Here is a 14,268-nt window from a genome sequence, read left to right on the forward strand (position 1 = left end):
AACCGTAAAAGTGTCATGACCTTTTTAAATCTATTAAGACAATATAATTGCTACTGTTTAAATAATACACCAACTAGAGGAAGTGCCTGTTTGGACAATATTTTTTCCAACAATACAGATAGGATTACTGATTGTCATATTTTAAAAAACTTTGTTTTCTCAGATCACGATGGGTTAGTTGTTAAAATAAAAAATAACAGAAGCCTTGATAATACAAATGATATTCCTCATGAGGCTTGTAAAAATCCTAGGTTTGTGTTTCCTAAAAGAAATGTGCCGTTACTGGTAGATAAGCTTAATAGTGTAGATTGGAATATTATGTTGCAGCATATTTCAGATGGTTCTTTAATGTTTACTACTTTCTTTACATCTGTAACTAAGGTTATCTTGGATTTAGTTTTGTTAAAGTCAGCAGGTGGTAAAAATGTCAAGCCTAGTAAAAGTAGAAAGTGGTACACACCTGAGTTGCAGGCTATAAAAAACAAATTAATTGATATCCATTACTTGTATCGTTTGACCAATAGTCCTAGTCTTAAAAGTAAATTAGATGAGATGAAAAAGCTTTACAAACATAAAATTTCTGAGGCTAAACTTAGGTATAATAATTTGTATATTGATCAGAGTTCTAATAAATGTAAAGCGGCCTGGAGTCTAATAAAGAATGAATGTTCTTTTCATAATAGGCCTAATGTTGTGGCCAAGGTGTCCCCTACAGTTTTCAATGAATTCTGCATTGAATCTGTGAGGAATATAAAAAAAGAAATATCACCTACTAGTAAGACTGTTTTAGATTTAGTAAGAAGTGACAATGTTTGTAATAGTGAATTTGAATGGAGAGTGGTGACTTCTCAGGATGTATTAAGAGCAGTTAAATCACTAAACAACTCTGATAGTCAAGATTTGTATTTTATGTCAAATAATATCATGAAACAAATAATAAGTAGCATTGTTAGTCCTTTGACTATCTGTATAAACAAATGTCTGCTAGAGGGAAATTTTCCCAAGGAACTTAAAGTCTCTCGTGTCTGTCCGGTGTTTAAGAAGGGTCCTAAAGATAAACCGGAAAGTTTTCGTCCTGTTTCAATTGTTCCCATTTTCTCTAAAGTGTTTGAAATTATTATTCATGATCAGTTAAGTAGTTTCTTTGAAGGTCATACTATTTTGTCTAAATTTCAATTTGGTTTCCGTAAACGGAGAGCGACCATGGATGCCATAGAGGAATTGGTTTGTCAAGTGTTGCATGTGTTCGAGAACAGGCTCTTTGCTCAGGCAACTTTATGCGACCTCAGTAAGGCCTTCGACACAGTATGTCATAATGATCTATTACTGAAGCTTGAATACTATGGTATACATGGATCTGCTCTGAGCCTTCTCAAATCCTATCTTGATAGCCGCAGACAGAGAGTGTGTATCAATGGGGAGTGGTCACAGGATATTGAACTCGAGTTTGGAGTACCCCAAGGTTCAGTTCTTGGCCCTCTTCTTTTCTTAATTAGTATTAATGATCTACCTTGTAATGTCAAGACCAAAACATTTTTGTACGCTGATGACACGTCTTTTATTAGCATAAGTAATAGTATTAACGACCTTAAAAATACTGTCCATTCTGTGATGGCTGATGCATCTGTATGGTTTGAAACAAATGGCTTTTATCTTAACCAAAATAAAACTCAAAATATTGTGTTTACCTTAAGGCCTTTTGATCCAACTGACAGTAATCTAATAACTGTAAATGATGTAAAATTTTTGGGTGTTGTCATAGATAATCAGCTTACCTGGGGTAGTCATATAGACCACATTGTACCCAAGTTATCTCGAGTGATCTATCTTTTAAGGCGTTTAAAGTCACTTGTTACCTTAGACTATCTTAGAGTGGTTTACTTTGCTTATTTCCAGTCTGTTATTAAGTATGGTCTGTTATTCTGGGGAAATTCAGGTCGGTTAAGTGAAATTTTAATTCTTCAAAAGAAAGCTATAAGAATCATTGCTAATGCTGAACGGCTTGACCACTGTAAACCTATTTTTAAAGAACTTAAAATTACTACTATTGTAAATCTTTATATTTTCGATCTTGTTGTATATGCTATTAACAAATCTTTTGACTGGTTGTTTAACGAGGATGTTCATGCTCATAACACGAGAAATAAAAATAATTTATCCTTTGTACACTGCAGGCTAAGTAAAACCTTGAAAAGTCATACTGTTTTGTCAAAGAAAGTTTATAATAAGTTAAGTCACCTCATTAAAATGTACAATACTCAAATCTTTAAAAATAAGTTAGTAGTGTGGTTGTTGAAGAACCCATTTTATTCTTTGAGCGAATTCTTTACATGTCAAAGTATATATTTTTAATTTTGTACAGTAGGGTATTTTTATTAACCTATACAATAAATTTTAATGTCAAATATTTTTAACTAGGCCTATTTGTTTATTTAAAAATTTTATTTGTTATCTTGTTATCTATATAAAACTTTTATAAAACTTGTTAATTTCTCTAAATTTTTTAATGAAACTTGTTATTTTTTATTGTTATTTAATTTTAATATGTTGTCTGTTACATATATTGTTTTTAACGTAAACCTAAAAAAATGTTAAATTTTTTGTTAGGCTATTTTATAATTATAGCTAAAATGTTTGAATTTTCAATTAGTTTGTAACCCAAACTAGGACTTATGCCAAGTTTGACTGCTACCAGTTTGTGATTGACAAAACCTGTTGGTAGATAATTTTGACGTTGTCAATGCATGTAACTGCCTTACGACAATAAAGAGATTTGATTGATTGATTGATTGATTGTAAGGATCTATGATTACTTCTCGCTAAGGGTCCATTAGGCATTCCTAATCCGAAATGGAGGACTTTGGATGACACACCTTATCCAGTTTATGTTACCAGTCTGCAGAGTGTTATTTTGTTTCAAATAATTTTCTTAATTAAACTAAAAAATTCAAGTAATTCTTAAAAATCTCTAGATCATTTTACTGGAAAATTTTAGCTAAGTTTTAAAAATTTATCCTATACGTATTCTTAATTAATTTTAAACCTTGGCTTCTAGCATAGTCATATGCAGGGCACGTAAAAAGATATGTTCCAAATTCTCACTATGACCTAAAGTGCATCACAAACATAATGGACTGAAGTACTGACCAATAGTATATAGGTTTTTATTTATATTGGAGTGGCCAAATCTTAATCTTAGAAAGTTGATTATTTTTATTTGAAACTCCTGTCTTCGACTACGTCATATCTTGTCCGTGACGTCTAGGATTTTTGATTAGCCCAATAGGATTTATATTTAATGGTTTTCCTGGAAAGGACCACCACTTGCAGTTTATCTTCTAGACCAGAGAAGGAGATAACGCACTGGTTGGTTCAGGTTGTTATCATTTCGGGTAAAGATAAGAAGTTGCATGTTAAGCAGTACAATGTTAAGAGCAGCAAACTGACTTAGACCATTTTCAGATGCTAATGTTCGAATAAAAATATGGGCAGATTCTTTTTGTGGTAATATTCTTAATTATAATATTGTTTTTAATTCATTACTCTTAAAGTTACTATATTATTTGTTTGCTACGTAAGATTTTAAACAGGGAGTTTCGAGCGCGTAAATGGTAGAGCCGTGTTTTAACCTAATGATTTATCTGTTTCTTGGAATTTTTTTCCACTCCAATTTTTATATTATACCGGATAACGTCCTTTTAAAAGGATTTTTGAAATGTGCTTTAATTATTTAAATGGTTACAAGTGGAGTTTTCATTTTAAAATTTTGAAACTCCAGCCCCCAATCAAAATTTTGGGGAAAGAGCTGTTCCCCCAGCCCCCAAAATCTTTAGAAGTCATATTCGTTAATACAACAGCTAGGGAAAAAATACATCTATTGAATATAAAACAATAATAAAATTCAATTATTTCTTCATTTTATATACGTATTTGAATAACATTGGAAGCTATTGTATAAAGTAATTAGCTTTAAGTCTGCCCGATCCTGATACTTTTGAAAATGAAGCGAAATAAAAAAAATAAACAAACTTGAAATTTGATTTCCTTAAAACCTTTGATTTATTTTCATACATTGACATACTGATGTACGAATAAAGTTTATTTCCATCCTGTAGCCTATATACATCTCAAATACCAATAGTATAAAATTAAAAAGTGAGGTCATTACAATTTTTAAACAGTTGTTTAATATTTAAAAGTATGTTATCAACCCCGTAGCTAGATGTGGAGCTTGTTGAAAAGTACCACAGAACACCTTTAAAAGTCTTAGAGGCTCAACTTTTTCAAAAGGGAGTTGGTCTTTTATTCCTTCACTTTTATGGACTTTGCATCTTTTATGATGTTCCTCCCTATCCCTCTACTTACTGTTACAGTCACTACAATATAAGTATGCCTTCTGAGCAGCTTGAAGATGAAAAATAAATTAACATGGCATTAAGTTTTCTCTGTTGTAAGACGTCTAGTTGTACATTTCCGTAGGAAATAGCGTTTTCTTGGGCAGCACTTCTAACAAGAACAGGAAATTACTTGACGCGTCAATTCTGTTGAGCTGCTTACTGGCTTACATTACCTCAAAACAATTCCAAGGTTGAGTAATTAACCTCTGCGAGAAGTGACAATCGCTAAGAAGAAAAAGAAACAATCAGAAAGTATGATAACCTCTCATTGGCCTATATTTATGAAAAGAGCCAATTAAAATGACTGGTGGAGGTTGACAGCAACTTGTTCAGCTCTGCGGAATAAATGGGAATCATCGCAAGTGCAGGAAGATTTTAAATAATTTAAAAAAAGAACCGAGTAAGAATTCTGAAAAGTAACTCGAATATATAAATATGGTAGAGTCTAGTGATACAGCACAAATAATTTGTATATGTCAAATTAGCTGTTTCCCGCAGCTTCGCATGTTTTTCGTAAGCTTTGTCCGTGTATAAGCGCTTCTGGTTCAAGTTTATTATTTCCAAAACCGATGTAGATTTGCCTTGATGGCACGATCAAGAAAATCGTGTCAAAAGTGTACACGTACATGGACTTTATTATGAAGTGGTCTAACACTCAAGTTTTAAGTTCAACCATACAATTATTTGAAAGACAAATATACATCATAACTTAGCGCCTTCAAATATAGTGTTTGGTTGTTTAATACACGTAACTGTCTTGTAGTTGCAGTTTATAATGTGCAGGTGCATAGAAAACTTTTAACTTTTGCAGCGCCGCGATGTGATGAGTTACAAATGGGGACATAGCTTATAAACCTTCTCCTTGGAAAAATACATTAAAATGTTCATAATCATCGGTCACAAAGTTTACGATTCTATAAAGGACATACAGGTGAACATTTACACACACACACGCGCGCGCGCGCGCGCGCGCGCTCTTGAAATTGTAGGAGTGCCGATGGCCGAGCGGTCTTAGTCGTTGGACTTTGGGTCTGAGTTAAAGATAGCGCACGTTAAAATCCTGTCTGTGACCTTTGCACTTTTAATCAGAACCATCTACCTTGTACTGTATCGACTAAGATCCTCACACAGGCCAGTGGCCCATGGGGACGGACAGAATAAGGCTTAAAAGGGGATCGGCCTTTTCTTTTATTTAAGAATATATATATATATAACAGGACGAATCTGTTTTGTTAAATAAATATATATATATATATATATATATATATATATATATATATATATATATATATATATATATATATATGTATTTATTTATTTATTTAACAAAACAGATTCGTCCTGTTATAAATACTTTTTCTGAAACCCTTGCTGTTTGGTAAACCAAGTTATTTTGTATACAGTCATGTTTCGAATAAGTGAAACATTCCTCCAATTACTTGAAAATTATCATAACATTTATCAAATCATATCATAACCATATCAACTACGACGTCCACCTACCAATCTTGATCAAGGCATTGATGAAATTGTTTACGATTAATGAAATATATCGAACTTTACAGTCCTTACCAAGTGAAGTAATGCCTGTTATTCACAAGCTCTTACGTATAAATGTTATTAATGTATTAGCAACTTTGAGTAAATATAGGACTTACTTTACCAGGTGGGGCATTACGTAGAATAGCGGTTACTACCTAACCTCTACCAATGGCTGGGTAGGGTCATGGCGTGCAAGGACAGAATCTCTCAACAGTCAGTCACCCACCGAAGTGACAGCACTCATTAATTGTTACTCTAAGGTGACAGCTGTATGATCCGTAGACAATGGTATCGGCATGACATTTTGAATGCCATGACTTGACTTAATTCTCTTAACATGTTTCAGAGAGTGTTACCCCTGTCCCATTGTGAAGCCCACGTTTCTCTGCGGCACGGACAACCGCACATACAGCTCTCTCTGTCGACTAGACTACCACAACTGCCTTCACCATACCAACATCAGGGTTTTGTGTAAGGGCTTCTGTCCATGCAAAGGTAACAACAATCAATGTTTTAATTGAGGACTTTTTAAAACTATTACTGTAATAAGTAACAGTGCCCACGGCTTCACACGCAATTTTAAAAACCGAAGACTGTATAATACTTATTTAAAGCGCTTACGATGTAATGTGATGAAGTCCTTTGACGTTTTTAAAAAGTAAGTAGCCTGTTCATGCTTAAGAGTATCAGAGTTTAATCTGACTTATATCGTGTTTTTCACCTGTAGGAGGATTTAAGGTTCGAATTAATTATATTTCCAAAGCCTCAACTGAGTCTGCCTTGTTGATTTGATCGAAAATACAAATACATAGGTCTCGGAAGCCTACTTAGATAAAAAAAGCATGTGCTTTAATCCTTTTCAGTGCGATAGTAGTGCATTGTTGTCCCGACGAGGAAATAATATGTACAAACGTAAGTCTGAGAAGCCTACTTAGATCAAAAAGCATGTGCTTTAATCCATTTCAGTGCGATAGTAGTGCATTGTTGTCCCGACGAGGAAATAATATGTACAAACGTAAGTCTGAGAAGCCTACTTAGATCAAAAAGCATGTGCTTTAATCCATTTCAGTGCGATAGTAGTGCATTGTTGTCCCGACGAGGAAATAATATGTACAAACGTAAGTCTGAGAAGCCTACTTAGATCAAAAAGCATGTGCTTTAATCCATTTCAGTGCAATAGTAGTGCATTGTTGTCCCGACGAGGAAATAATATGTACAAACGTAAGTCTGAGAAGCCTACTTAGATCAAAAAGCATGTGCTTTAATCCATTTCAGTGCGATAGTAGTGCATTGTTGTCCCGACGAGGAAATAATATGTACAAACGTAAGTCTGAGAAGCCTACTTAGATCAAAAAGCATGTGCTTTAATCCATTTCAGTGCGATAGTAGTGCATTGTTCCCGACGAGGAAAATAATATATGTAAAACGTAAGTCTGAGAAGCCTACTTAGATCAAAAAGCATGTGCTTTAATCCATTTCAGTGCGATAGTAGTGCATTGTTGTCCCGACGAGGAAATAATATGTACAAACGTAAGTCTGAGAAGCCTACTTAGATCAAAAAGCATGTGCTTTAATCCATTTCAGTGCGATAGTAGTGCATTGTTGTCCCGACGAGGAAATAATATGTACAAACGTAAGTCTGAGAAGCCTACTTAGATCAAAAAGCATGTGCTTTAATCCATTTCAGTGCGATAGTAGTGCATTGTTGTCCCGACGAGGAAATAATATGTACAAACGTAAGTCTGAGAAGCCTACTTAGATCAAAAAGCATGTGCTTTAATCCATTTCAGTGCGATAGTAGTGCATTGTTGTCCCGACGAGGAAATAATATGTACAAACGTAAGTCTGAGAAGCCTACTTAGATCAAAAAGCATGTGCTTTAATCCATTTCAGTGCGATAGTAGTGCATTGTTGTCCCGACGAGGAAATAATATGTACAAACGTAAGTCTGAGAAGCCTACTTAGATCAAAAAGCATGTGCTTTAATCCATTTCAGTGCGATAGTAGTGCATTGTTGTCCCGACGAGGAAATAATATGTACAAACGTAAGTCTGAGAAGCCTACTCTGCTTAAACGTTTTTACTTTCTATAATATTTTATACGTATGTAGCTCTAGGAAATCTAATTTGGTAAAAAATCTACTACATCCCGACTCTTGCAATCTACTTTCGATCTAAGGTATTTCCAGTGCATTAGTTGAATATGTCATGTTGTCCTGATGAAGAAAATATAAATACATACGTAGGACTGAGAATCCTATTACGGTCGAACGTATATCCTACCTACTTCCTACTTACTTCCGGTAAGAGGGGAAACTCTTATTAAGTTCACGCAAATTTCCAAAATATTCGTTTATAAGGTTTTGCGTTGTGAAGTTAGTGTTCAGTTTCCTATTTTTCATTAAGTGTCTGTTAAAATACCATATCACAATGTCAAGAAAGCCCACCAGTTTGGAATCCACAGCTTTGTTCATTGGGGTTGGTTTTATAACAAGGTTTGAATAATACTTGCAATGCGTCAGATGTTTTAAATTCGTCACTGGTGCAATCTGGAATAAATGTTAGATATTGACTTTGAATTTGATATCTGCATTACATCTGATCAACCATCAGTATCAGCCTATTTGTCGAACTTCATGTGAACGTGCCAACACCTGTTTAGTGTCAGATAAATTTGCATTATAAAACATAAATACTACCATTTTTTCAGAATTCAAAAATATTTCAGGTAAATTTTCTTATCTTTCTCTTTTTATAAATCTTTCACGGATTTCAACGAGTTTTTCTGTAAAAATAATTAGCCTAATTGGTCCAGCTGTTCTCGAGATTAGCACTTAACGACACATTCAGTGACTCATTCCTACTACTACCAATTTTCTACTTGTAGAATTCTCTAGTCTTATTGTCAACGTTGGTTTGAAGGCCTATCTTTATGATTTGAGCGTTGGCTTTCACAATCCTCTTTTGTTGCGAAATCGAAGGAGGCCTTCAGACAACTGATAGGTAGAGTAGTTTTCATTCGAATGCTATAATCCGATCTTGTTCCTATAAACCTCATGGAATAGATGGGCTGAAGGAAGGGGATGGAAACATTCAATTGTTTACTGATCGCATATGGAAGATTCCTTTAAAACTTCAGCACCTATTAAATAATTGTTTATGGTGAAACCCATACAACGGCTTGTTGTAGGATTTCCACTCACTGCATGCTTGTTGAACCATTAGGTTGGGAATAAAACAATACCTGGATTCTATCTACATACATTAGGTCCATCCGGTACATGAACTTGATTTCATTATATTTTGTTAGGACACTTCCCAGTATTTTAGCAACCACCGGTTACGGAAATGAGACTGGACTTTATGCGTGTTCGGGAGCAGACGCTGCATAATTCACATTCGTGCACGTGATTCTAGATTTTATATATTATAATTTGTAAAACTAGATGTAGAAACATCGGTAGCAAGCCGAGGAAAAAGTTGGACAGCTATTGGTCAAAGGACAGGATGGACTTTCCTGGTGTGATCCAAAATTAGGTACTGTGTGACTGTCCCATTGTCCCAAAAAATGTGTACAAGATAGACTCTTCCGCTTTTCACTGAAACAAATCAGAAAATATGTGGCGAAAGTTAATTATTCTCCGCTATATTTGTAGGAGATATTGCCCGAGATAACGAATTTCCTCCTAGTTTCAGCAGACGTTTTTGAACCGACCGATGTAAACAGACTAACCAAACGCATTTTTCTAGGGCTGATAGATTTTAACTACTAAGAAATGATTGTGCAAACAAATTTAAAATTGCGGCTACAAAATAGCAGATCTTATGCCACTAAGAACTAGACAATACTGTAGTGTGCTATGTAGTAATTGGTCGTTAACCTCGGTTTCGTTCAAATTAATACAATAAGCGGACAATGTTGCCGTTGCAGTTACAGAGAATTGTTCTACCCCTCTCCACATCCTCAATGCTCTTGTCTACCTACAGTGTAAAAACCACCTTGAGTTTTATCCCATAAGGTCAATGTTAACCTCAAATACATTCACGCCCTTATTTTTCGTAGTCTAGTTATGGTTGACGTCTTAAAAATATGATTAATGCATACCAGAAGGGTTTTATCTTTCTTTTTCTAAAGTATAGGTATAGTTTTTTAGTACTTAATGATAAAGTAGATAAAAGTTGGAGATTTTCTGAAACCCCCAATAAACACATCGAAAAATCTAAAAATTCGTCTTGATTGGTTTCAATTATATTTTTTAAATAAGACAACTTTCATAATTATATGACCAAAAGTAAGGGTGTAAATGGTTTGGGATTGAACATTGTTCTTGTGGGGTTAAAATTAAAATGACCACCACAAAAGTAGGCTCATAAATACATTGACAGCAGAAATGAAAATCCACGCCACCAAACTCATTTTACTTGTTCTTTTTCTACTGGATAGAATCTTTGGAGACTATAGTTCTTAGATATATCTCGAAACAAGGTTCAAAGAGGAATTATCCTCTTCCAGATAAAACCCTGAAATTTGATTTTATAGTACTTTGATCTATAAAAGGCGTCCAAACTGCTTTTGAAACTGTTTAAACTTCAATGGACGTGTGCAAAAGGCATTTTTATAAGTTCGAGTCAGTTAATAACAAATAAGAAACATTATCTCAGTTAAGCTCTCGCCTAAAGTCGCTTTGATATGGAAATCGTTCATTTAAAAGTCAGGGAGACAGTCTCTTGTGTTTCTAGTGCGAGCATGACTTCATTTTAGGCCCCGTACTGCAAACAACTTATTTACACAGCTTTATTTAGACTCCCTTAAAGTGCCCAATTTTCATGCATTTGTCTTTACGAGTCCTTATATTAATTATAAGCACTTAAAATTTTTTATTTAATTTATTATTACAATAAGTTTAAACTCCAATAATATACTTTTTATTTTTTTGAGACCTTTCGTGTTTAAGGAACACTTCATCAGACCCACATAACTGAATGAAAGTGGTTACAATAATAATATAAACAATGCTGCACTTAAATAAACATGCATATCATTAAAAATACAAGGAGATAATATTCTACAACAGGAAAGTTTGTCTATGTATATATATAAACTAAAGTTATTATTTCATTAGATCAAATAATTAACAGTGAATTTTGAAAAGACCCAAGTTCATTGTTTACTATATTATTTTGGTTCTCCTTTATAAAAATTGTTTCATATGCATCGTGGAATTTTTTAATTTTGGACTTCTTTTATTAATATTGCATTTGAAAAAGTGTCCAGTTTTTAAGTGCATTTTTTGCCATGGCCAATCTTTCTTCTTGTTGGTATTTTAAACATGCCCTGTGTTCCTTAACTCTCTTTTTAACTTTCTTTTTATTTGACCAATGTATTTTAAATCACAATTTTTACAATTAACTTGATAAAAGTATATTGGAATGTTTTTTTTTTCAAATTTATTGAGAATTCCAATAAGAAAAGAGCTTCTGGAATATATCATTACATTAAAAGCTGTTCTCACTTTTTTCTAAATATTTACTTATTTGAGATTTGTTTTATATAAACACTAATACAGTATTGTAAAATTTGGTGATGTGGCTAAAATAAAGATATTTGGCCACTAGGCCTTCTGGAGAATATACATTTGAAATATCCATGTTGTCCTTAATTCTATCCTCATGTTACATTTTTATTCTATTTTGTGTTGTTACAACTTTTCTGTAAATTAGTGCTGCTGCTGAGTAAATTTTAACCCCCACTTATGTTTTTTTTTTCTTTTTTTGTATTTCAGGAATGACAATATGAAACAAATATTCTTTTCTTCTGTAGAATACCTTATAGTGTGCAATATATAGACAGTCTTGTAAAACTATAATCAAACTTACATATTTTTTCTTATTAAAATATTTGTTATAATAGTTTATTATTAGTCTGTTTAGGTTAAACATACCGTAGTGTAGTAAATTATATAATATAATTTCTATTGAAAGAAAAGAAGTATACTTACTGATTTGCAAAACATGCTTATGGCAAAATAAATCTTTCTAGCAATATCCTAGAAAGACTCCTAAAAGATCTCCATCCACACTGCTAATTGAACATTATTCTGCTTTTACATCCAGGGTTTTAGATCTTTATCAAAATTTACATGGAGATAATAATTACTACAGTGAAACTGATAGAATATTTCATATAGAGAGGTAGGTATAAAATAATACCCCACATATTTCACTTTGTACCAAAATTTGTAACAAGGAAAACTGACTGGAGAACTTACTGAGCCAGAAAGTCACTGGACTCGATTGCCTCAGTCTCCAATCCAACAGGGATTTGGTACAGAACCTAGTGGATCGTGATTCTCCGGGGACATTACGACTTGAAACACTGAAAATCTTGGAAGACTAGAAAAACTACCGTAGCCATACACAAACATGTACCTTGTATTAAATAGACACTACATGTCATCGCAGGGAAAATATAGAATAATAAATATGTGTTTAGGTTTAGAAAATGTATTTTTCTTAATTATAATAAAATTAAAAGAAAAAGTATTGTGTCAAAACGTTATCAAAAAGGAACATAATAAGTAATTATTTATGTTTAATTTAACATTCATAATAAATAAAATCACATGTTTATTTATTCATAAATTAGGCTGAAAAATATTAATGTATCTACAGGGTAGGCTACTTAGTAAGATTTAAAACAAATTTTACTAAAATGCTAATTTTGGTTTTCCAGACTTTAAATCGAAAATGGATGATTTGAACAAACTGTATTGTCATGGCATAAGCAATGAATAATATTTTCCCTGTTAGAACCATGTATATGATCAGATAATTATGTAGTTATCAAGGACGTAGCCAGCGAGAGGGGTCCAAAGGGTCCAGACCCAAATTTCAAATTTTTTCAATTACTTCTTTGGTAAATGATTATAATTTAAATAATTAGGTATTACTGACATGTACTTCTGAAAGATCGTTCTCAACAAACAAACGGGTCAAGAACTTTTTAAGAAACAAATAGGGCCTTACTCTCTGTACACACTGTGGAAAATATCAGTTGTCTGGACCTTCCTAAAATTTTTTCCTGGCTGCGTTCTTGGTAGTTATAATTTTCAGAGTACCAGTAAAACGTTTTTTTTTTTTTTTTTTTTTTTTTTTTTTTTTTTTTTTTTTTTTTTTTTTTTTTTTTTTTAAGTTAATATGAGTAATTCAGTTTTGTGCAGTAATTGTTATTAAGAAAGTAGCCCAACCCCTTCTTAAGGGGTTCACAAACTCCATGCCCCTCTCCCCATAAAAGAGATAATCAGTACCATGACCTTATTCAGTATTGACTCTCCCCCTTATTCTGTTTGATAAGATCTTCCATAGGCCAGTGACCAATGAAGAGAGCAGAATAGACTTAAAAGAGGATTGCCTCTCGTGAAAAATTCTAAATAACTAAAATAGATTTATACGTAGGTTTGTAATTCATTTACAAAATTTACTCAAAGAATTTGTATACACATTATCATCTTGACTATTCTATAGAAGAGAATGTGTGATAGGGTAATCTAATTGAAATGGAAATGAATAAATTTCATAACTTTTGCTATTGTTGATGCTGCAGATGGAGATCTCCACATGAGAAAGAAGCAGAAGCAAGCAGAGCTGATGTCCAACTTCATGACTAAGTACAAGAACACAGTAGGAACAGCCACAGCAAACAGCGACAAGCCGAAGTCTGACAAGCAGCAGTCGGTAGCTGACAAGTACACTTTCACCCCTCAAGACTTCAAGTACGAGAACAAGCACTACAAGTACATCAAGTACACTAAACATGATAACAAGATTTCCAAGGTAAGAGTTAGGCTACTTCAAAAACCTCTGCTTCATGTTTGGATTAGAAAAAAAACTGTATTTATGGTTAATATTTCAAATCAGACAACATCAGCAATTTTTTAGTTTTTTTCAATGGAATTATGATGAAGGAAACAGGATTTTTCCGGCATTTGCCATAATTTAGTGATACAAGAAATCAGTTATACTACGTTTCAAGATCTGCAAACCAAGGTCTTCCTCAGTTAGATAACTAACCTAACACATAACTACAATCTAGATTAAAATAAACAAATCATACCCCAGAGCATAGTGACACACACACGTCAAGAATCACAACATGTTGTGTGTCAACTCTATACATCCTATCTCTAAAACATGCACTTGATAAAAACAAAACTCTATTATTCAAACCAAACTAAAGAATACAAATCACAATAGATCTGCACTGAAAACTGACCAGAGGCCAATACAATTCTTTATCACCATTTCAAGTACAAGTTAGGACCACCACACAC

General features: G+C 33.3%; 1 protein-coding gene across 3 annotated transcripts in view; it reads left to right on the top strand.

The window, feature by feature from the left end:
• LOC124358944 (proteoglycan Cow) overlaps window positions 1-14,268 on the top strand; it is a 507,126-nt gene that overhangs the window by 470,912 nt on the left and 21,946 nt on the right. For all 3 annotated transcript variants that reach the window (XM_046811223.1, XM_046811222.1, XM_046811221.1), the window contains exons 4-5: window positions 6,286-6,434; window positions 13,542-13,771. In XM_046811223.1, coding sequence (XP_046667179.1) covers window positions 6,286-6,434; window positions 13,542-13,771 — 379 coding nt within the window. The remainder of the gene's footprint in view (window positions 1-6,285; window positions 6,435-13,541; window positions 13,772-14,268) is intronic.

This window comes from Homalodisca vitripennis, chromosome 4, assembly GCF_021130785.1.
Source record: "Homalodisca vitripennis isolate AUS2020 chromosome 4, UT_GWSS_2.1, whole genome shotgun sequence".
NCBI lineage: Eukaryota > Metazoa > Arthropoda > Insecta > Hemiptera > Cicadellidae > Homalodisca > Homalodisca vitripennis.